Source organism: Aythya fuligula, chromosome 5, assembly GCF_009819795.1.
Source record: "Aythya fuligula isolate bAytFul2 chromosome 5, bAytFul2.pri, whole genome shotgun sequence".
NCBI classification, from domain to species: Eukaryota; Metazoa; Chordata; class Aves; order Anseriformes; family Anatidae; genus Aythya; species Aythya fuligula.
Genome location: NC_045563.1, coordinates 22,235,133 through 22,256,382, shown reverse-complemented (window position 1 = coordinate 22,256,382; position 21,250 = coordinate 22,235,133). Strand labels below are relative to the sequence as shown.

At 42.6% G+C, this 21,250-nt stretch overlaps 1 protein-coding gene across 8 annotated transcripts in view; it reads left to right on the top strand.

Moving 5' to 3' along the window:
* Positions 1-21,250, top strand: part of BRSK2 (BR serine/threonine kinase 2) — a 299,566-nt gene that overhangs the window by 267,103 nt on the left and 11,213 nt on the right. For 5 of the 8 annotated variants that reach the window (XM_032189202.1, XM_032189197.1, XM_032189195.1 and 2 more), the window contains 5 exons: positions 1,058-1,106; positions 7,418-7,541; positions 9,531-9,711; positions 10,377-10,466; positions 18,859-18,906. In XM_032189202.1, coding sequence (XP_032045093.1) covers positions 1,058-1,106; positions 7,418-7,541; positions 9,531-9,711; positions 10,377-10,466; positions 18,859-18,906 — 492 coding nt within the window. The remainder of the gene's footprint in view (positions 1-1,057; positions 1,107-7,417; positions 7,542-9,530; positions 9,712-10,376; positions 10,467-18,858; positions 18,907-21,250) is intronic. The other 3 variants (XM_032189203.1, XM_032189201.1, XM_032189198.1) reach the window with 1 other exon arrangement.

Below are 21,250 nucleotides of genomic sequence, written 5' to 3'. Positions count from 1 at the left end.
GCATCTCCTGAGCCCTCTTCACGCTCTAGCAGTACAGATCCTACTATCCCTGTCTTGGTTCTTAGGACACAAGAAAATTTTATCTTCAGCTCACCACTTATTTTGCCAGCAAACCTAGAGCTCTGATATTTCCCCTATGGCTGTACTCTGCTGCCTCTCTGCAGCCACAGGCTGAGCCTTATGCTGCAAAAAGATGGCCAGTGGCAACAGGCTGAAATTGTCTTTCTGAGGTGCAGCTTCTTTGATGTTGGTTAGTGCTTTTTATACCTCCTTTGATAATTGGTGTAAAAATTGCCCTAATACAAAAACAGTGTTTTCATTTCTGCTGGCATGTTTCAGTTTTCAGTGTCTCTAGAGTGTTGAGATGTGCAAAATTGTCTTCTTCAAGCTCCAAGTGGCTTTTCATATTCAGGCAAAGAGCACCTGAAGTCACATGTATTATCCTCAGATAGCAGCAGCAGCTATCCCAATGCCCTGTGCTTTTACAGGATCCTCTCAGAAAGGAGGATTACAGCTGTGGAAGAGTTAGGTTTTGGACTGTGATGGTCAGGGACATTGTCTCAGAGTTGGCCAGAGAACCGCTGAGAGTTGCAGCAGTGACTGAGCTGCATCCAAATGGCCTGGTGTGGCAGACTTGTACTTCTACTTCGTGTTAGAAAATTCCACAGGGATTCCTGATATTTTCAGTGACTGAAAGAGACTTTGGATAATGCCCATTACATAAAGTGTGAGAATTGGCTCATGAAATAGTAGTAAACAAGTTGTAAGGCAATCAGATTGGCACAGTGTTTGGGTCAGGACCAGAAACCATTGAAGCCAACACAAGATTTTCTAGTGATTTAAGGAAGGGTAGGTTGAAATGCATCACCTGTTTATATACAGTGATCTAGGGACACATGACCGATGTTCAAATGTCAGAACTAATCTGCAGTCAATGGGCAGATGAAAGAGGGTACGGTGTCAGAAGTCTTTCATTTTTATAATAGCAGAAAAAGGAAGGTGTACTGATTCGATTTCTTTTCTCCCTCCCTCTCTTTGGCTGTGCATGCATGGGCAGTACCTACACCAGAGGAGATGTCCAATTTAACCCCGGAATCATCCCCAGAGTAAGTAAATTGCCAGTACGCTACTTCTTTTCCAGCACCTACCAGTGTCATTTCCTTGCCTGAATGTCATAGGGTGGCTGTTTCTGCTCTGAGTCAGTATCTGACTGTAATATGTTATCTCACAAGTGGGATGCAGATGTCAAATGGTCCCTCTGCTAAAGACCCTGAATAAAATCTGTACTTCAGTAATGGCAGTGGTGTCAGTGGGTGATAAAACAGTCTCCCAGTAAGCAGCTCATTTAGTCATGGCATGCTGAGTTTCCTAGTCTTGGAACATCTTCCCATTCTCTTCTTCCATTTGATTCTCAAGCAGATGACTCTTGAGGATAGTCAATGGCTTACAATGGCACTAACTATGCCATCAAAAGTCTTCTTAGAACATGAGAGCTTGCATCCTCAAGATAACATGCAGAAGCCTCTGCTAGGATGATTCCAAGGAGTCTTAAGCTTGGATAGTAAATGCAGTATTAATTCTGGGCAGCAACACTGGGAGGTGCAGAAGCTGTTTCATATTCACCAGACTCATTCCTTAAAGTCAGTGTACATTTCAACCATTTCACTGCACAAATGTGCGTCACTGCATGGCAGGTTTGGAAGTCCCTGCCAGAGAGTGCTGCTCCAAACACTTCCTAATATATGCAACAGATGCCAAATTATTCCTTTTTATTTTCACAGCTTGTGTTTGTGCACCCAATGCCCATCGACTTTCCCTGCCAACCAAGACAATTTGGCCTTTTGTCAAGATACTTGCGTGAAATATTCATGAGTCATAGATGAAAATTGTGGGCCTAAAGTTTTCTAATTGGTGATAATGGTATTGCCTTAAGAACTTTTCCCAGACCTGGCATGTATCTGATGGGCGGTCTATTTCTAATGCTGTAGAATGGAGAGGGATAATAAGGAAAAGGAGAGGGAGAAGTAAGGAAATAGCAAAGGTTAGTAAAAGAAATCCAGGAAGAAGAATGGAATAAATTGTGTTTTCAGTACTTTGGAGAATTTACTAACAAGGGGCATGAGAGAATTTCATAAAATAAACATATCCTTACAGAATAAATATGTGATATTCTCATCTCAATTGTTTTTAAGGCTGCTAAAGCAGAAAAGCCACTAAATGAAGTCCCTTCCCTCTGTGTTGGTAGATGTTCTTCTGCGAATTTACTGGCTTCCGTACTTCCTACTCACCCTTTAAAAGCTGGTATACAGAAGTAGTGTCTGTCATTTGAGGCAGTTTGGATGCAAGTCAAAGCCTAAGGCCCTTTTTTCTTTTTCCGTATAATTGCTAAATTAATGAGTTCAGTTGGGCTGCACCCTCCAGTAAACATAATAAAAGTCATAAAAAATAATGAACTAGATTTTATTTTAATGGTAGGTGTCTTGTTGCTCAGTGCCCACTTCAACATATCTTTTTTTTTTTTTTTTCTGATATTTTCTTCCTTTCTGTAAGAAATAAGATATCCTTATCAAGAGCTCTATTGACCTCATGGGTTGAGTGATAAAAATGCATGTCCTTGGTGTGGTACAGCATTCTTTAATGACTGACATTCATTTAACAAACCTGATGTTTAGGTAATAAACTTTGACATGTCTGGATAATATTATTCTTTCTCACATGAAAAAGAAATGCTATTATTTATGCCAAGCAAGTGAACTTCTGGAGGTTATAGATCCGCGCACCCAGGGACAGTGAGGCTCTCCAAAGGTGAAACAGTCAGACACTCCAAAAGTAGATAATGGAACAGCATTATAACAGTAAGAAATTCAGTGTGAAGTAATAAAGCAGTAGCCTCTATTTTCATGCTAATCTATTTGCTTTTTTCATCAACTGGACAACTGGTTAGATTCCCTAGAGTAATCTATGTACCCAGCCTCCCTTCCATGTCTCTTACCTGCCTCTCCCTTACGAGGCTTCTCATCACAAGAGGAGCTTTTTAATTGGAAGTACTTTTTTCACTGCTTACAGTGTGATTTTCTAAGGCGATGCTGAAGATGTTCAATTCATACTTGTGTTATTCCAAGTTAGTAGCACTTAGCAAGCCCTGTCAGGAGGGAAACCTTAATTGCGTGATTTTAATCTGAAGCTATTGCATGTTCTTCAGTGGAATTATGCCCTGTGTGTACAAGCACAATTAGTTCTGCCAATTTCAAGGAGAAAAGATTTGGATTAGGGTTTGGACAAAGATAAAGTAAAGGCTACACTTCTGACTGGGGCTGTGAAAGGGCTGCCAAAGAAGTAGATACACACAAAAAGCCTTCTGTTTTGAGCAGTATTTCCTGGGAGCCCTAAGTGAGGTAGGTGTTGGTCCTGGATGCTGACTAGGGTTAGGGTTTGGAGAAAGACAAAGCACAGAGGCCCACAGAGTCCTGCTGGCCACACTGTTTCTGATACAAACCATGATGCTGTTGGCCTTCTTGGCCACCTGAGCACACCACTGGCTCATATTCAGCCAGCTGTCGACCAATCCCCCCAGGTCCCTTCCCACTGGACAGCTTTCCAGCCACTGTTCCCCCAGTCTGTAACATTGCGTGGGATTGTTGGGCCCCATGTGCAGGATGCAGCACTTGCCCTTGTTGAACCTCACCCCGTTGGCCTCAGCCCATTTGTCCAGCCTATCCAGATCCCTCTGCACACCACCCCTGCCCTCAAGCAGATCAACATTTGTGCCTAGCTTGGTGTTGTCTGCAAACTTAATGAGGGTACACTCCATCCCCTCGTCCAGATAACTGATATTAAAGAGAACTAGTCCCAATAACTGAGCCCTCAGGGACACCACTTGTGACCAGCCACCGACTGGATTTAACTCCATTCACTATGACTCTTTGGGCCCAGCCACCCAGCCATTTTTTTACTCAGAGAAGTGTACAACCATCCAAGCCATGAGCAGCCAGTTTCTCCAGAAGAATGCTGGAGAAGAATGATAAGCAGTGTCAAAAGCTTTTATAAAATCTAGCTATAAAATCTAGCTAGACCACATCCACAGCCTTTCCCTCATCCACTAAGTGTGTCACCTCATCATAGAAGGCGATAAGGTTAGTCAAGCAGGACCTGCCTTTCGTAACCCCATGCTGACTGGGCCCATCACGTGGTTGTCCTGTAAGTGCCACCTGATGGCACCCCAGATAATCTGTTCCATGAGCTTCCCTGGCACCAAGGCCGGACTGACAGGCCTGTAGTTCCCTGGGTCTCTCCTGTTAGCCAGGAGTGCTGATAAATGATAGAAAGTGGCTTGGTGAGCACTTCTGCCAGCTCTCTCAGTACCCTCGGGTGGATCCCATCAGGCCCCGTAGACTTGTGTACATTTAAGTGGTGTAGCAGGTCACTGATCATTTCCTCTTGGATTATGAGGGCTCCATTCTGCTCCCTGTCCCTACCTACCAGCTCAGGAAGGTGGGTACCCAGAGAACATCTGGTCTTACTACTAAAGACTGAGGAAAAGAAGGCATTAAGTACCTCAGCCTTTTCTTCATCCCTTGTCACTATGTTTCCTCCCACATCCAATAAAGGAGGAAGATTCTCCTTAGTCTATCTTTTCTTGTTTATGTATTTACGAAAATATTTCTTATTATCCTTAATGGCAGTAGCCAGACTGAGATCAAGCTGGGCCTTGGCCCTTCTAATTTTCTCCGTGCACAGCCTCAACATCTTTGTAGGCTTCCTGAGTGGCCTGCTTCTTCTCCCAAAGGTCATAAACTCTTCCTCTTTTTTTTTTTTTTTTTCCTGAGCTCTAGCCAAAACTGTCTGGTCATCCAGGCTGGTCTTCTTCCCCACTGGTTCATCTTTTAGCACATGGAGACAGCATGCTCTTGTGTCTTCAGGATTTCCTTCTTGAAACGTGTCCAGCCTTCCTGAATTCCTTTGCCCTTCAAGACTGTCTCTCAAGGGACTCTGCCAACCAGTTTTCTAAACAGACCAAATCTGCTGTCTGGAAGCTAAACCCTCTCCTTACTTTTCCAATAATCAAAACCTGTTAATTCATGATCACTGTACCGAAGGTGGCCTCCAACCTTCACATCACCCACATGTCCTCTGTTCACAAAGAAAAGGTCCAGCAGGACACCTTACTCAGTTGGCTCACTTACCAGCTCTCAGGAAGCTATCTCCCACACACTCCAGAAACCTCCTAGACTGTTTTGTTTCTGCTGTATTTCCAGCAAACATCTGGTAAGTTGAAGTCCCCCATGAGAGCAAGAGCTAGCGATTGTGAGACTTCTCACAGCTGCTTACAGAATATTTCGTCTATGAAATCTCACACAACACCAGCAAAATTATGTCCTGAATTCCAGGTATTTGCAATCTGGAGCACAGCCCAGGCTATCAGAGTCACTATTAGTATGTATAACCTTGCCAAAGTAAAGAGCCCACCTTGACTCTGTAGACTCTAGACCAAGTTTCCACACTGAACAGCAGAAAACCTCCCTGTGTTCTGGGGCTCTTTTAACCTATCTATAAATGAAGTTCCCACAAAATCATTAATGAAAATAAAAATATAAAAAGTAATAGATGGCAGATCTGCAGTTAAATATTCACACTGTTTCTAGGCCCAGCTTCCAAGGAGAATGTGTGACATGCACTGGGCCCCTGGAGTCCCAGTAGCCAAGCACTGTTCGGAATATGATAGATCCAAGCCTAAGAGAACCAGACATTTTAGATGGATAACCAGGTGCAAATTTACTAATTACCATAGACCCTTTACATGCAGGGAGCTATTGCCCCAGCTCTCCAGGGGCTTGCAGAGTTGTTATGGTGTGTGTGAGACACATGAGCTAATTAGTATGTAATTTCCTTTCACACTCTAACCCTGGCTCCTTAACGACCCATTTAAATGAGAGGCCCTTTCTCTTTACTGCTCCCTATGCTAATCTTTGGCTCACTGGCTTAATTACAGCTGCCTATGAATATTTTAGGGAGTGACAGTTTTCCAGCCCACTTTAATTGAGTGGGGAATGGTGGTTTACCAAATTGCAAGTGAATCTTTTTGTTCTCTTACCTTCCAATGCCCGTAATAGGTGGCATCAAATGATTATGTGCACAACCGAGCTGTTCTCCAGTTGTGGTGTTTCCATACTCCTTTCTCTTCTCATCTCTGCCCTTTCTCATTCTACCCTTCCTCATTCTTCTTCAACTGCAGGTTGTCTTCTTCTGTTGAGTGGCGAATGTCCACTAAACGTGGAAGCCTATTGCTTGGCTTTTTAAAATACCCTCTAGAGGAAAAAACCTGCACTCTTTTGAAGGCAGGTCTTTTAATCTCTGACTTATTCATGCTAAATTCTTCTCTGCTAGAACATGGCTGATTTCATTGGAATTTTTCCTGGACTTAGCTTGGTCCAGCAATTCTTTGCCCACATATCATGGCTGACAGCATCTTCTCTCCCCTCAAAACATTAACTTTCAGAGGTGTTACCTCCAAGCTCTGGGTAGTTTCTCTCAGTAACATACCTGCCCTATTTTCACTTTAGCCTGTTTAACTTGAAAGTGAATTTCAACAAAGTGCACTGCAATGGTAAAACAATAAGCAAAATCAAACATTTGCTTATATGATCAGTGTGAAAAAGGCAGTTTCATTTTATGATGAAACCGACATCTGATGCTGAAAGGAGCTGTAGAGTTGGATTGCTATCAGTGGAAAGCCTGAGCTGTGTTTTCTGTGGTTCTGATATCTTCTCTCTTAGTACTGAAAATTCCTTCTTTTCCAGAGTTTGCTCATTTAGAAAGATTTTGAATGGGACTAATGAATGGGACCATGTTTGTCCTGGCCCTCTGGGTAGGAGTAGATTTTACTTTCTGACAGGTTGGAGGCCCAGTGAAACCTCTAGTTTGCTTTAAAAAGCCAGATCATATGATTGTACTGTCAGTACAAGAGGACACCTTTGGAAATGGAACTTTTGAAGTCTGAGAACACAAAAGGTGTTGAAACTGGGCAGGAGGGAACTTAAATCCCTATGTTGACAGCATCCACATATTGTCACCAAAAAATGGAGAGATCCTTGGAGACATTTCAGAAATATGTCCCCAGATTTATATGAATTGTATGTGTGGAGTATTAATTGGTATATTGACTTTATAGAAGAGTTACTCCTGGTTTTAGATTGTTGGTCACACCTGCTGCCAGAGTTGCAATGACTGGACCATTATTTTAACAGTTTTCACTAAGTGAGCGGGATGTTCTCTGACTGTGAGCCACCTATTGTAATATCACATCTGGGGTGTTATCAATACTTTCTTTTGCAGGTGTTTTTTTTTTTTTTTTCTAGCTGGGAAATCTAAGAAATAGTACTCAATATTCTAAACCGTCTCTTTCTTTTCATCACATCAGGCTTGCCAAAAAATCCTGGTTTGGTAACTTTATCAACCTGGAGAAAGAAGAACAGATTTTTGTGGTCATTAAGGACAAACCACTAAGCTCCATTAAGGCTGATATTGTCCACGCTTTCCTCTCGGTAAGTCAGCCCAACTGCCTGTTGGAGGCATTGCTCATTGGTGAGACCAAGGCCTCCTTGTGCCATATGTTACTGGGCAGGGTCTCTGCTCCTTCAAATGCATCCTCTGTGTATTTAAATTATGCATCATGTTAATTCAGGCCTCCACTGTACTCTGTCAAAATTTCTAACTATAGAAAGTACTCTTATAAGGTGAGAAAAGTTTTCAACCTTCTTGCCAGGGTCTCCAGGTTACCAGTGTTTGGAATATCAGTGCAGTTAGAGCACACTGGCAATGCAGTATCACGACATTGATTTGCTGCTTTGTCACACTTATCTTGCAGTCACCATCTGTGCAAAAGACTGGGCCTCCCTGTGTATGCCCTCCACCACTTTAATCAGACAAAAAGCCTGTCTCACACCTGCATTTATTACTTTAGATCTCCTCTTCTCTGCTTTACGGCAGATAGAAGGGTAATTTCTTCTGGTGAGGAGAGTATCAGTTGTTACAGATGCTCTTTATTTACAATCTAAGAAAGTCTGCTGTGTGAGCGGAGAAAATGTCCTTTTTTTTTTTTTTCCTACAGAACCTCCTTATTCTCACCATTTAGAAGTACCAGTGAAGAAAAAGGTCGGCAGAGTAAACTTGATTTGACAGATTTTTCAATTCAAGGGTTTTTAAAGCATAATGACACTTTTTTTCAAATAGTATTAAAAGAAGACAGTTTAATTTATTTTATTGTTTGTTGAATTGGTGTTATTTTCCACAAAATATTGCTCTTCTTTTTATTCTCTATGATGCTACAATGAATTTCTTAAAAAACAGCTGTAATCCTTTTAACTGTTCATACACAGTACAGGCATACAGGGAGTGAGTGCAGTATAGTAACATCCATCAAACACTGTTATCTATCTCAGATTGGTTGGAAGCAGCTATGTTACTCTACCCTGTATTTAGCTATGCTTGTGGGCTTAGTATAGCATAGTGTACATTACTGCTTAAGTTAGTGATCCTGTGCATACCCTACATGTGTGGTGCGAGGTGTGATGCGGTGATTTGTGTGCAAACCCTGTGAATCACCTCTTTCAGCCAACTTCAAATTAAATGTATTGTAAGAGCCTGCTAAGTAAGTCTGTAAGGCCAGCTTCTTCTTCAGAATTCATCTGTGATTTTTCCTCCAAAATTTGATGTCAGATTTCCAAGTGTTTGGGGGATTTTTTGAAAATCTTGTCTTTTGTGAAACAATAAATAGAATATGAGGGTATGTTAAATTCTAATAGGATCTGTGAATCGTGACTGCTTGAAAATTAGGCAGTTGTGAAGTTCTGCCACAGCTGTGATGATACAGATATTGGATAACACCAGAAGGCTTCTCAAAATTGTTTTACATATTGATAGGAATTGTGATTTGCGTAAGTTAATAGCAGGCATGCTGTCCCTGTGGATATCCCAGAAACTTGTCTAAGTGTCTGCTTCTTGTCCCGATGTTTCTTTGACAGCACAGAATCACCAAACAACTGAGGTTGGAAATTACTTAAGGAAGTCTATAGTCCAACTTCCTGCTCAAAACAGGATCAGCTATGAGATCAGACCAGGCTGCTCAGGTTGTTGTTATATCCAGCCATATCTCACTGACTTTTCTAGTCCCTCCCTTAATATCCCTTCTCACCAAAGCAAAAGGCATTTCTCAAAACTGATAGATGAGCAGGAAAAGAAAGACTCAGTGTATGAAGCTGTGCAGCATGGAATTTATAAGCATGCTAGGTATTCCATCAGTATTTATCCTTTAAATTTAGGTCATTCCTTTAAGGAACAGTGCCTTCTTGCATGTTGCCAAGCAATCTACACTCTTACTGATCTCACAAGAATGCCCTGAATATTACAAATTCAAGTCCAGAAGCAAATCTAGCAAATCATACACATTCTGGAAATACGTATTGCTGTAAACTGAACTTTGCAATTCTTCCCTTTTTGAACTGGTTCTACTATCTTCTGCCAACCTGTTTCAGATTCCAAGCCTCAGTCACAGTGTCATCTCCCAGACAAGTTTCCGTGCAGAATACAAGTCCACAGGAGGTCCTGCTGTCTTCCAGAAGCCAGTGAAGTTCCAGGTGGACATAACGTACACAGAAGGGGGAGAGGCGCAGAAGGAGAATGGGATTTATTCTGTCACTTTCACACTCTTATCAGGTAACCATGGCAAAGCTCTAACATGGGTGCAAGTTGTCTCTGTCCTTGCTGATATGGAAGCCTGCAAAGAGAGGTCTTCCAGGGGAAAGATCCATACAGTGGGTAAAAGGAGGATACTGGGAACAAGAATGGCATTGGTAGTGATAGACATGCTTGGGAGGGCAAGAGATTCCCAAAGAGGTGAAGTTGCCACCACTACAATTGTTGCTAACATAGCTGCTCTGTGCATCAGATTTGAAGTACCTCCTTGTTTCACTCAAAGGTCTCACTGTCTCACCTGGGCACTATGATTCCTTTCTTACAGAAATGTGCAATCACCCTTATTTCCTGGCTCATCATGTGCTCCACACAGGGGTTAAAAGTAAATAACAAAAATTAAAATAATAATAATAATAATAAAACACTTGCCTGTCCTTACAAAAGGAGCCCAAAACCCATCCTTCTTCTTGTTGAGTGTAGCATTGCAAAGTCCCTGTTAACATGGGGGGACTGTATAATAGTTCTTCAAAGTTGTGCCTTCAGCTGAAGTACAGCTATGCTGGCATACACTCTTGGGGACAGGACTGAAGGGAAAATGTTTGTGATCCTTTCCCTCCAACCTGTGTTATCTGGGGATTTGGCTTCTGCTGCTCTCACAGCCATGCATGCCTCTTCTCTCCTCACAGGTCCAAGCCGTCGTTTTAAGAGGGTAGTAGAAACCATTCAGGCACAGTTGTTAAGCACACATGACCAGCCTTCAGTGCAGCAGTTATCAGGTAAGTAGTTTCTACTGTTGGGCACCTTGCTTCAGCAGGGACAGGAAAGTGAAGTGCCTCTCAGTATCAGGAGGCTGAGGGAGGCCATCCCTCTGTTCACAGCAAGAACCTAGCTCTATTCAGACAGAGGAGTAACTCCCTGCACCCACCCTACTCCCCGCACCCTCCCTCTCTCATTCCCACTCCAGTGCTCCCAGCGCATTCCCTAGTTGAACAGCTTCTGCCCTCCTCCCGCCCAAAGAGCCATTTGCCCACTTCTCCATCAAAAGCTGCATCATCAACAGATACTCCAGATTTTCTCAAGGTCCAAAAGTTCCCAGAACAGGGACACAGTCTAGAAAATACCTGATGTACAAACCCTTCAGGTACGCCTTAGACACCTCCAACTTCGGAGGTCCCAGAACAAAACTGAGAGCTACTTTTAACTAGCTGTAAGAGCAGCATTTTCAGATGGTCAGACAGTGGCTAATAGTTTCCAGTAGTGTGGTCAAATTCTTGGCCCAGTACTGTGGTAGCACAAATCATACACTAAGGTTCTGCAAAAGCGATTATGTTATTGATTTTTAAAATAAGTTGCAATTCCTCATGGCGGTAAAGAAAGCTTTACAAGTGTGGCCCTTTGCAATGACATCAATCTGAATCTCCAGGCAGCCTGAGATGATAATACAGAAACTCGCCTCATCCCACCATTATGTAGCAAATGTTCACTCTGAACACTAGTGGTGACACTTAAAAAAAAATCAATGACGACAATTCTGTCCTTTAAGAGGACAGAACAAAGGAAGAAGGTGACAATAGAAAACTTAAGGAAGCTTAGATACTGGGAGTGCTTCAAGGAAGGAAAAACAGGGAGAAACAGAAATGCACAGATACAGGGAGGAAAGAGGAGCAAAGTAGAGAATGGAAGCTGCAGGAAGAAGAGGCAGGAGGAATGGGAAGATTTTTCCCATTGTGTGATGCTGAAAAGGTAGTAAATAATATACATAAGAGCCAAGTTATATGTTTTACCTTAGTGTGAACCAGCTGAGACAAAACTGGAGAATGAAGTCAGCATAGCGTCATGCAGTTAAATCCTGGGTCTCCTTGGCTCATTGCACATATGGGTTACATCCTTCTGGTCTAACAGTGTGGCTTTAACAGCTGAAGATAAAATAAGTCTGTCTAGAAGAGTGTGTGCTCACTACGTGACAGAAAAGTATGCTCAGCTCAGGAAAGATTATTTTCCACTTTGCTTTTGCCCTCCAGCACTGTCTGACCTTCTGCACACTGGATTGCAAGGATGCCCAGCACATGGGTTATTCTGTTAGGAAACAGGAAAGGTGAGGATATTAGAATTAGATCTGATTCAGATTTTTGCTTTGTGGACTTCTGAAATAAAATCAAACTCAAGAAGGCAGCCAGAATTTTCTGCCAGCCCTTGCTCTTGGGAAATGCTGGATCTATTGAGAGTGAGGGCAATTAGCTAAGAGAAAAGCATCCTCTGAATCTAGTTCCTATTACCCCTGCTGCGTGAACAATGTTCAAGCATCCCTTGTCTCTTTGGGAAAGAAGTGTGCCCTTACCCTCTGATAAGGGAAAAGATGTTTAAAAAAAAAAAAAAAGGTGAATAATATGATCTCTCTTAACTTTTTCACCTTAACATGTGCTAGCTAATGAGGCCATATAGAAAGACACAGACCCTGTTGCACATTTGCACATGAAGCAGGGTACCTCCATAAGAAAGTCATATTAGAATAAAAACCACTCATCTGACTGTGGCTCAGAGAGACACTCAGGGCAAACCATGCTGTAAGAAGTGTATGTGACTTACAGTTATGCTCTGGTTCTGGAGTGGAGAAATCATACTACAGATGCAGTCTTTTTCTACTGCATAAAGCTACATGAGAGCATTTCTTTCTAGCAGGGAAAACCCAGCCTGATCTTTAAAGACAGGGAGAAAGGGAAAACTCCACATGGAGCGTTAACAAGTGAGGCAGCTCACAAGAGGCACAGTGCCAAACTATCCTGTGTCTATCACCTGTCCTGATCAGTAAGAGGCATGTCATTTGAAAAAGAGAGAAGTGATTCAACCTGAAAAACTTAGTTTGGAGCAGAGTACAACGAAAAGAGAGAAAGTACGGGGAAAAGATTGTTACCACAGAAGAGAAAACATGGTTCAAAGCAGGGGGTCCCATGGTTCACATCCTCATCCAAAGTGAGACAATAAGTGGAAATAAATGGGTAAAGAGACCACAAAGAGTTCACATTCAGCACTTTGCTCAGCTGGTTGGCTGTGGTTGGGTAGGTCTACATAGGGGCTTCCTAGAAATTGACTCAGTGTTTCTTATGTAGAAACAAGACAAGTTCTTCATTTCTTTCTTCTCCCACGTTCCCAGCCCTTAACACCTCACAGGAATTGTGGTGGCTGGACTCCTGTTCAGGCTCTGTAGGCAGTCCTCTGCTGCAACAGAATGAGGTTACAGTTCACTTTGACTCTCCTCCTCCATGGCTTTGAGGATATTGCTGGCTCTGACCAGCAACGCTGGCTTGTTTGTTCCCTTACCAGAGCACTGGAGATGTTCCTAGCTCATTGTGCACAGACGTATCCTCTGTGTGGTTGTCTGCCCTGCCTTATAGTTCAGATGCCATTACAGGTGGGATGATGAAAGCCACCTGTGAAAGGTGCATGCTAGTAATGTGAGACCTGCAGAAGGGCAAGATTCAGGGAATACAATATAAAAGAGAACCGAAAGGCCTAGTAAGCATATGGCGCTGACAGTCATTCTCTCTCCAGCTCCTCTTTGATCCGTTATGCAGCATGCCAGCCCACTAAGCCGGCTTGCCTGGGTTTCAGAACGTACTTTTCTCTTTCTCATTTCCTCCAGCTCACAACAGTGTTTGTAGATGTCATGTTGCCCATGCATCTGTGTGTGTGTTATGTGAGTGTGTACACATACGTACCTGATTTAGGCAGATGTGTTTCTATGTCATACTTGAGTACCCTATAATCTCTCTTCCCCATGGATATCCCTGCATTCACTTCCATTTTCCCTTCCTAAGACTGTCTGTGCTTATTTCTTCCGACATCCTGTGAAGCAGGAAGACAGCTTCCTTCCCTTACTGGAAAAAAATGTGTAAATAAATGCAATCCATCCCAAAAGCTAATCTAATACTTCTAAAAGCCACTGTCCAGTTGGCCAAATTTAGTGCAACATATCAGCTTTCTACCTTGATGCTTCAGGACATGAAATCCTCTGTGGTATAGCTGCTGAGACAATACCCAGTCTACGGACTTATGACTGGTATAGAACAATCAGATAGGTGGTGATGGCTCATTTTGTCTTCCAGTATAAGAACTAGAAGCCATCAAATGAAGCTAGTGGAAGCCAAATACCAAACAAATACCGAAAGGCGTGTCTTCATGTAGTGGGTAACACATGTAGAACTTGCTGAAGCGGATTTTGAAGCTTACAAAGGTGCTCATGTTCCCCTGAGTACTTTCTACTCCTAGGGAGACTGGATGACTCCCTGGAAGAGGAAACTTCATGGCAACTACTAAATGGATAAAACCACAGCAAACTCAGGAAAGCCCTGACCTGAAAGTGATGAGAGAATGAGGCAGTGCTAGGAGGAAGTGTTCTATATATGCTTGGTTTGCTGTTACTCTCCTGCATGTCCACGTGTGGCTGCTTTTGGAGAAAGAGCTCTAGGTGATTTGATTTTGGCCTTTTTTCTGAGCCAGAATAGCCACCTGTGTGTTCTTGTTACTGGTATCACAAAATGCATTGTGCCTGGTGATGCCCTGGAAGGACAGTCTCTCTTGGATGAAGAATGAGTAACAAGGTCTGCGGGAACAGCTAGCCTTGTCTCTTTGTCCATTGGTGCCCTTTGGTAGAATAAAGGGATCTCCTGAGGGAGAAAAAAAAACACATATATTTTTGCCTTTGCTTCAGCCCAGTACCCTTTCCATTAAATTATAATCTGTTTTCCTCCAGTGCCATTGCACAAAAAAGTAATAGAAACAGCTGGTGAATGGGAACATGCAAAAGCCATCCGTGATCATACACGGGTTATCAATTTTTATTTTCTTAATATTTTCTTGCCTTTTTAAGCTTTGGTTTTAAGTGTGGGGTACTGCATATCCCCTTTTTTTTTTTTACCTTTTTTTTTTCCTGTGTTTTAGTCAATCAGCAGTGCTGAAATAGCTGTTATAACTTCTTTGTAATAGGTTTTCTGATGTTTCATTATATTTCTTGGCTTCATGTGAGATTTTAACCCTCAGCTTCTCAGAAGTTCGGAGTCTCTCAGTGTTACTGCTGGAAATGCCTTTCATCAGCATAAGCAGCTGTTTAGGCACCATATGCAGCTCCAAAACAGGGCTGTGCAAATTCTTTCTGATTGCATGTGTCTTCTGTATATGCACCTGATCTCTCTTACTGTGCTGGTGTATGTCTCAAAAAGAAAAAAGTTGTTCACGTGACTCAAAAGGCTTTGCTGGAGTATTGATCTGTGCATTCTAGGTGTTCATCTTTATGGCTCACAAGAGCTGTGGGTTGGCTAAATAGCTACAAAAAATACTAGTAAGAAATGGCTTCCAAGTGTGCAAAGGATTTTATCAAAAGACAGAAAAAGGGAGTAAGGAGCAAATGAAGTGCTTTTGCCAGGTCAGCTTCCATCTGCAGACGTGAAACAGGACTATGTAGCTGTCAGTGTGGAACTGGACTGCCATTCAGTTTTATCTGGGGCTTGTCCAGGTCCCAGCTTTATCTTGTTTCCTGCATTCCTGTGGGATCCTTTATGTTGTAACCACTCTTGTAGCGTCTGGGGCATCACTTTATCTTGCTGTCATGCTTCCCACCTATAAGAGGCACAGTGTAATGCCTGGTTGGATTGCTAGAACACTGCATTTTGATAAACAACTTTAGTATTATTATTGAACAGACCTCACTAAAGTTAACTGAGTAGTCCTGAAATAAAACATGTAAAAAAGAGTCCAAGCACTCCAGGTTATAGAACAGTGCATTTCAAGTAGGCACCCAAACACTGGGGAATTCCAACCCAAAAGGTAACTGCTTTGGACCAGAGGAAGTGGTATCTCCCTTAGCATCATCTGCTTTAATGTAAGTGGTTATTGGGAACTATCAGCAATTGACAGGAGACGTTCAGTGCTTTTCTGGGATCTAGCCCTGCATTTGGAGATCTCCAGAGAGCAGTTGTTTGTGTGAGATTTCCTGGACTGGGACAAGTCACAGTCCCAGAGATACCAGATGCATCTCAAACCAGGCTGTTTGATTGTGAAATTTATGAGGAATAGAAACACAAGTTACTGAAAAAAAAATAAATTCAGGAAAGAAAATTCAGCAGAACACTAGGATTTTTTAATGGATTCGGAACTTGTTTTGACCTTTTCATGTTCCAATCAGGAAGGGCCTATTTTAACCAAAGCATTTGTCATCTGTTAATGAACTGAACTGGGTGTCATTTGTGAAAGAGTCTTGGTCAAATCTGAAGCGTGAGGGACTGCCAGCAATTCTGAAACAAGGAATTGCCTTATCATCAGAAGGATTGAGCTCTGGCACTGCCACTCTGCTTTAATTAAAAAATTAAACAGCATACATTAAAAATGTAGTTACATGACCCATCCGCACTTCTCAGGGAGCATTTAGCTTTTGGACCCTGGTGTTATTCACCTCACATAACACCTTGATCCTGCAGACACTGGGTTATGGATTATTATCTGTGAGCAGAAGCCTGCTGCCAAGAATCTATGGCTTTCTAATAAGAATGAAAATTCTCCTTTAAAATTTTAAAATACTTTATCATACAGAATATTTATTAAAGCAGATGTTACAAGTTGATGGAAATGAAGGAAGTATTAAAGTAATCATTATAAGAGAGAAGCTGAAGGCATATTAACTCTGTTAGTCTCTTCAAAGATGTGGTATCAGCTACTGTTTCTGGCATGCTCATTTTTGCTGTCCTTTAGGAATGGGGAAAAAAAATACGTGATCATGTGTTAGGAAGACATTAGAAATAAAAATAAGTTACTGGGCAAGTCTTGGGACTGGCCATGGCACTGTAGAGAACGCAAATTGTAGTTTTTGTTGTGCATAAATGTTCTAAGAAAGAAAACTGTGAAGTTTTATTAGTTTTCCTTTGATATTTTTCCACGGTCTTATATTTCAAAAGAGTCTGTGTGTTTTTTCCTATCCATCCAAAACTATTCTACAACCTACAAAATTAGTGTTTTAGGAACAGATCCCAAGGTGTTACATTATCAAAAAGCCTACACTACAATCCTTTATTTTTCTGTTGCGGATCTGTCAGTTTGTTTTCTGATCACAGGATTAATGTATGTAGAGCAGTTGCACAATTAGCTTTAAATGAAATACTTAAAAGAGCTATGCTGACCACAGATGACTGAAAAAAGACAATATTCTGAGGTACTACCTTAAGAAGGCATCATTAATTTATGTTAAAAAATCACAAAGAAAGAGAAATACTCATTTCAGGAGACTCTTAGTAAACCAGCCATAATATTTACCTATTCTGGCATTATCCAAGTGCTACCATTTTTGTTTCTTGACTGCTAGTGACTGTGTGGTCAGTCTGGATGCACTTGAGAGAAGAATTCCAGGTGATGGAAGTGGGAGTCAGAAACAATCTTTCAGTCCTATTTGAGACTTTCCTTGCTCTTCTTCCCTGTTCTTTTGCACTCTTTCAAAGCAGAGGTTATGGCTGGGTGACTGCTCTGAGCTCTGCCACCATAGATCTGTAGTTATTGCAGCTGGGTGTAGTTGATTCACAAGGGGTTGGACAGGAGCGGCTACAAGGCATCAGGTAACAGGCTTCTCCAAGTTATGAAAGAAGAAAGAAACAACTCATGGTTGTGACTCCTTGACATTGCCTCAATCAGCACCTGTAGGCACTTCCTAAACCTGTTAGGCATCTCTGGGGAGAAGTATTTTTTGGGAGCTTAGTCTGGCTTTATACAGTCAGAATAGCCAAAGACAGGTGAACTCCTGGCCTCTGACACCTCTGATACCTTGTTCCAAATCCTGAATCCTCTCTTCTCCTTCACCTCCTTCCTTTTTCCCCTCCTTCTGTCAGTCTTGTGCCTTTCTGAGAGACCTCCCATGGGTTTAATCTCCCATTCAGCTCTGTCAGCCTGCCTTTGACCTTTGGGGTGGAGAGCATGTAACTTCTCCTCAGATGCTTTGACCAGCATCACTGGACTAAGCACTACTCCATGCTTTCCCAGGCGATCTGTGCAGCACAGGGCTGGCCGCATCAGAAAGCACAGCCATGCTCTTCTAGAATGGGTTTAGCATACCCAGGCATATCCAGCATCCCTTTCTCCTCTTTGAAAATTACTTTTCTGTGGAGAGGCATGCTGAGAAATGGTCCTGCCCTCTCTCCTGCAGACTTTCAGCAGACAGGGAGTAATTAGAGCATCCTGGCAGGCAGGGATTTGGGGCATATGTGCGCATATTTCCAAGAGGCCTATTTCTTTAATACCTGGGTTCTTACTAGAGGCCAGGCAAGAGGAGACCTGAGACCGAACCAAGTGCTGTAAATGTTTCCCACTGGCTCCAGAGGGAGCATGGGCTGAGGTGCCAGGTGCCGCAGCAGCCTGGCTGACAGCAGCAAATCTCGCTTGCCAGCAGCTTTCACAGGGAAGAGACCAGTGGGGCTAGTCCCCTCCACATTAAAACTCCCATGTAAAGCTCCTTCTGCTTATCACACCTGAATTAGTAAGCACTGGGAGGCTGTGGCAAGGGGAGCTATACACAAAGTGGATAGTAATATCACTGGGCCAGATTCTGCCACCCTTTCCAGGAGTAATTCTGTTGCCTGTGAATAGTGCCATTGAAAGCAAGAAGAGTAAAAGACTACACGTGAATGAGAAGGGCAGAATTATGTAAGGGATGTGAACACTGGGATCTAAAGATGTTTCTGAGCTGTGTAAGTAACCACCATAGCCCATATCCAGTAGCACAGTGGTGCATTTTCTCCCTCTCACAAACTTTTGATGTACATAGCTGGCTAGACATTTTCTGGGTGTTGCAGGATAACTTGCAAAGATATCCAGTGAGAGCAATGTATTTCAAGGCTTTTAGATCGCTAATTTAACAGCAGAACGATTCCCACATCTCTGAAATCCCTCTAGCTGTGATAAAGAGGTGGGTGCAAGCAGCAGGACCAGGCGAGCTCCACTCCCAGTTCCACGGCCAGGTTTTCACTGGCATAAAGCGTGTGGCAGAATTTGGCCTGGGTTGTGTGAAGTCCAAGATGCGTAAATGTTTCCTGCTTCAGGTAATAATGTGCTAAGTTACTACTTTATGCACAGAGGTATGGAAACCTTTTTTTATGTTTCTCCCTCCCTCCCTCCTCTTTCCGTTCTATGATCCAGACACCACTAACTGTATGGAGTTGATGACTGGCAGACTTTCCAAATGTGGTAAGAACTTCCTTCCCTACTGCCTTTTCTCCTTCCCCAGCCCCTGCTGAGCAACATAATAACGCGCCGCCCTGTCCCTTCCACCTGTTCCCCTTTCCCATCCCTGCTCTCCCACGCTCTTTTCAAGACTGCACACCCCCTAACAGCCCACAATGTCTTTCACTTACCTGGTGAACACGAGCACATACCCCTTTTTCTGATCCTCCCCATCCATGCACAGATGTGGCTCCACCACAGCTTTCCCCTTCATAGCACAAGTGTGTGGTGTTGCACTTCAGATTTCCCCCCTCACTGTCACTCAGGCCAGTGATTTTCTTTCCTGTTTTGTTGTTGTTGTTGTTTACTTGCTGCCTTTGATTCTTGGTTCTTCAGTGAATGCTGCCCTGGTAGCTGCTGTCTCCCTTGTTCTCCTGCAATTTATTGAGACAGGATTGCTCTGTTATTTAATTCCCTTTTGCATCCACTCCCTTCTTCCCCATGTATCTTTGGGGTAAGACCCTCTTAAATCTTCCATAAGACACACTGCATATTATCTGCCAGACAGTTAGCTGGTATAAATTGGTATAGTTCCAGTCTGGTTTCGAGGAAGGGCATTGTGTTTCTAGCTGGAGGAATAGTGGACAACTGGAAGTTTAGAATTTTGTTAGGAATGAGAAGAAAAGGAGTTTACTGCAAAACTTGCATCTCAACTTGCTTGGGGTTCCCTGAATTTTGGCTAACTTGTCCCTTGCCTTCCCTCCCTTCTATGCACACAGGGACTGTATTCTTTCTTTCATTACCTGTGCCTCTCCTGACTCCTTCAAATACAATGGTGGAAATACCCAAATACTATAAGAGAGGGTTTTTTTCTTTTTCCTTTTATCTTATACAGAAAGGTTCTGTACAAGAGAAATCTGTTCTCTTTAGATTTCCATTCTGGTAGCTAGGCTGAATTCAGACATTTCTGTGAAAGGGAACACAAGCTGTTGAGGAAGTGATCACTGAACTGGTACTGCTCTCCAGCTGGACTTGTGACTCCTGCGTCATCTCTTCGTATATTGAGGGAAGTTCTTCTGGAGTTGTTCTGCACTTTGTAACAATGAAGGAAAGCTGTCACAGTGGAGATAATATTAGGTTTATGTGCGTGTGACTGGGAGCAGAATTTGTCCTGTTTCCTGATTTCAGATGATCTCTTTCCCTAAAAGTGCAGCTTTGGTCGTAGGATTTTTTCCTTTTCGCTGAGAAGGGCTCATATGATTTCTTATTTGAGTTTTCTGGTTTATACCATTTCTGATCTCTTCGTGAAGACTCGTTTAATTTGTAGACAGACCTGCAGCTTCTTCTTGAAGGCATCAGACAGCAAATTTCTGTTCTCCCTCAAGCCTTTATTTCTTGCCTTATCTGGCATTCACATCATACAAAAATACTGAAATGCTGATTCTGCTGGTTGCTTTCAAGTTAATTGAGCTACATGGATAAGCAGTCAGTACTCTGCACTCTCTAAACAGAGCATTACTCTTCACTCCCAGCTCAGGCAGGCCTTCCAGCTGTCACGGTGTCAGCATACGTCCAACAAGGGACAAAAAGGACAAAGTGAATGCCATCAAGGAGACTACTTTATGGCAGCTACAGCACAAACAGAGTACATACACAGATCCATAAAAGAGATAGGAAGAGGTGTTGGGGTTTAATGGAGCTGCGTCCTTTGAATCAAATTCCTGTTGTGCTCACAAAAAACAGAGGTTGTGGTGACGTTCATGGTGCTGAATTCCACTGTCCTACATGACCAAAGAGCTATGTTGTGTGCAGGGGAGCTCACCCAATATTCAATCAGGGAAGTAAAGAGGAATGATGCCAGGATTTAACCTAGTATTGGCAACTGTCCTCTGACTTTGAGGACAGGCAGCACTCTGTGGAGTTGGTGCAGCGTTCATCTAGTAGCAGCCAATAGTGTAAGAAAAACTACACTGAATTTTTTTGACCTCATCATCGTTCCACATTTTACGAATGAGCATAGGAAAGCATTTGTGCAAGAGTGTGGTGGCTTTACTGTGCTGGGCAACTAAACCCCACAACCGCTCTCTCACTCCCCCTCTTTTTAGATGAGGAGGGGGAGAAGTAAAGCAAAGAACAACTCACGGGTTGAGATAAGGATAATTTAATTAAAGGGAAATAATAATAATAATTAAATAAAGATTATTATGAACTAAACAATTTAAGTAAAGGGAAATGAAAAGGGAAAGGGGAAAAGGGAGGGGGAAAGGGAAAATAAAAAGGAGGGAGGAAAACAAACAAATAAAATAAATGAAGGCTATGTGGAAATGCAGAGGAAAGAAATTACTCTCTACTTCCCACAAATGAGCGA